Source organism: Anneissia japonica, unplaced genomic scaffold (genome assembly GCF_011630105.1).
Source record: "Anneissia japonica isolate Jap-2015-1 unplaced genomic scaffold, ASM1163010v1 scaffold288058_len748972_cov163, whole genome shotgun sequence".
Lineage (NCBI taxonomy): Eukaryota > Metazoa > Echinodermata > Crinoidea > Comatulida > Comatulidae > Anneissia > Anneissia japonica.
Window position 1 is genome coordinate 209154 of NW_022701645.1, and position 3494 is coordinate 212647.

Sequence of the window (3494 nt, forward strand, 5' to 3'; positions counted from 1 at the left end):
CAAGAGGTGAGCCCTATATATTCCACTTGGAAAATTCCAAGCAATGTGTGTGGGGAACCCGATCCTCGTTGGAGAGGAAACCAATCATCTCCTCAGGAAACACAGCTTGGAAAAAGTATTTATAGTAACCCCAGTGCCATATCTGGGCATTTACAGGTGCTTCTAATAGCAGTTGCTCACAAACAGCCTACAGGGTACTACACAATCGATACAGCAGCTAAACTAAGGACAAGTCATAAATATAAAATACACAAGTTAGGTGGATACAAAAAAACAGTTAAAAATTTATGAAATTTTTACTATCAACAATGTACACATTAATAATTAAAAGTAATGTTATATTATTGTAATCTAACTTATCCCGACCTAATTAATTTGAATAATTAAAATATATTTAATACTAGGCCTAGAACATTGTGGACATTGTACTCAATTTAACACAATTCAACCTTTCTAAATTCAAATCCAAAGTTAGCTGATCCTGGCCACCTATGCCACCACTGGAAAGCTTTCTTCACAAAGGCTTCTGAATGGATGTCTTGTTGTGGAACAGGAAATCAATTCTCTCCCCAGTACCACCTGATTATAGAATGGACAGAAAATCTACCGATAACAATTTTATTTAAAATATAGATTCCATGAACAAAGATGCCGGCTTTATATTGAAATCTTAAATGAACCAATAACTGAATATATAAAATATAGTTTTTTTCTTTCATGGGCTAAGATCTAAATTTGTCTGAAGTTGAGAAAATGCCACTTCATCAGAATGTTTTATGGCAGACGAGGTCATGATAACTTGTAAGTTGACAAAATACAGCTTTTTTTTTTTACATTACTAAGTATTGACATGTTATTATCCAGTATTAAATACACTATTTCCATAGTGATGATAAATCACCCATCATTCCAAATACATAAAGCAACTTGAGACCCCTGTGTTAAAGGATCTATCTATAACTTACAGTTAGTATATCTAGAAATTGGGAGCAGTACGTGTAGACTTAACAAGTACACTTTAGTAATTATATATTTTTAAAGTTCTATCACGATTATTTGCTACTGCAACCCTTCGTGGATGATATGAAATTATAGATAACCCAAATAAATCCTGGATTTTATCTTCTGGATTATTGTCGATTCTTTTAATGAAATTTCCATCACTACTAAAAAACTCTAGATTCTTATGATTTGATAAAATGATGTTGTCATCCTCATCAACTACTACTCCTCTAAAATCAACCATACCCCTTTCATCACCTTTAACAAGAACTTTTATGAACCTTCCTTTATCATCAAATTGATATAATTTATTGTAGCAAGACTCATCAAGATCACTCTCTAATACAAGAATATGTCCTTGATTTGTAAGCGTAACATCAATGGCTCTTATTTTATTGCCTTGTTGTGTTATCTCTCTGATCATCTGGCCACTGTCAATGTCAAACATAAATACACATTCATTATCCCAATCAGCTACATACACAACATTTGATGCCTCATCCACATGGATCCCAGCTGGACCCTCCAATACTCCCTGACCAATTGATTTGATCACCTCACCATTCATCTTAACTATTGTGATGCATTTGTTGCCATCATCACTGACTGCTATTTTACCATTCTTCATTTTGCATAGTCCATATATTTTCACACCTTCAGGGAGTGTAACCTTACTAATATATTCTCCAGATTGCTTGTACTTGTGTATTTCGTTTTTGTGACATGAAACCAACAAGCAATCACCTTCACACTTAACTAGACCAGAAAAACCTTCTGCATTTGTTTGAATGGTATTTACTAATCCATCTGGTTCTACTTTGATTATCATTGGTGACTGGTTAACTGGTTTACCATCAACACTCACATCAAGTCTACAAACACCTGGACCTGTGCATTTTCCTTTCAAAACATAATCTCCATTTTCACCTTCATCAACTTGGGTGATGTTGGTTTCTCCTGTAGGATGTGTCCATGTTGCCTTCAGTTGATTTTCATCTATATTACATTTATCTGCTTTAATTATTTTGGCAACAATTGCTTGACCTTGGGTCACAGATTCCACCTTCTTTAATGTTAGACCGTCTGCCATTGATTGTGTTACATTTCCTACGTCACATTGCTGCAAAGAAGAAATGTGGGGTTGGTTCACAAAAAAGAAAATGTGTCCATTATCATTTGGCTCTGTTTTGGGCATTTCATTGACTCTGTCTTCCAGTGCTTTAACTACACTTTCACTTGATACCATTGCTGTTGCATCATCACTTTTTATTAACTGTTTAAAAAAACACAATTTTGTATTTACATCAGATATTATTGTTTTCAATTCATCCATTTGTACATCATTTACTTGCTTTTTCTGTTTGTAGATTATCTCTACATTATTTTTCATTTCATCTCCTTTATTCATGATCGTTTCAATCATTTCTTGCACAAGACTGTCAATATCGTGCAAACTTGTCTCTTTACTTTCTTCTAATTTTTTAGATGTTTGAACAACTGCTTCAAGGCCTTCTTGTAATTTTTTTTCATAGTGATTGGCAGCTTCCTCCAATGTTGCTGAGGTTTCTTTAAATGTTTTGAATGCATCTGATATGCTGATTGCTTTGGTTGTACATTCCTTGTGTTCTGTATATATGCAATGAATGCATATTGCAGTTTTACAATCTTGGCAGTACAGCTCCAAAGGTTTAGAGTGATGTAAACACAACAGAGGATTTAACAAAGCAAAGTCCTGTGGATTCATTGAGCGGACATCTTCCACTGTATGTAGCTTATGATTTGCCATCATTGGCAATATTTTATGATAATTTCTACAAGCACAGCACAAATAATGTCTGCAATCCTGGCAGTAGTATTCTTCTGCTTTGCCACAAACACATTTTGTGGTGTGATCTCTAGCTGGTTTATCATAATGTTCCGAGTTAATCAGAGGTGGAAGCTTCTGAAATCCACTCTCTGGAATAGAATACGATTTTGTGCAAGTGGGACAAGTAAGCTTACCCTTCTTCTTAACCCAGTCTTCCAGACAGGCCAAACAGAAACTATGCTGGCAGTTCAGGAATTTTGATTTGCTGCGACTCTTGAAGCATATGGCACATCCTAGGACTTCCTCATCAGTGTCTTCCGGAAACTGATTTGATTTACTTGTAGCCATCTTGATATAATCCTGTAAGTGGTTAATAATTTTGATTAGTTGAATTGGGAGGGCTGATATTTGGGTGGTGAGGGCACGAATGTGAAGTTGGAGGGCTTGATGAAGTGAAGGGGTGCTATAGCTGGTAACATAGTGTTATGATGTGATTTTCAACTACTTCAACATATTTTTTTTGCTTCAAATATTTCCTGTGTGGTGGGGGAAGCACGGGTAGGGATCTTTTTGGGGGATGGTGTGCATCCACATGTAAACCCTTTAATGTATGCCACTGGCTTGTGACATAATTTATATTAGCACTATGTTCTCATGTACTATATAGTACTAGTAGCCCTATGCA

General features: G+C 35.5%; 1 protein-coding gene across 1 annotated transcript; it reads right to left on the reverse strand.

The window, feature by feature from the left end:
- Positions 1–16: 16 nt before the first annotated feature.
- Positions 17–3157, reverse strand: LOC117103696 (tripartite motif-containing protein 2-like). Its single transcript, XM_033244301.1, has one exon. It carries the CDS (start codon positions 3155–3157, stop codon positions 1019–1021), a length of 2139 nt encoding a protein of 712 aa, XP_033100192.1. The 3' UTR covers positions 17–1018.
- Positions 3158–3494: the final 337 nt, after the last annotated feature.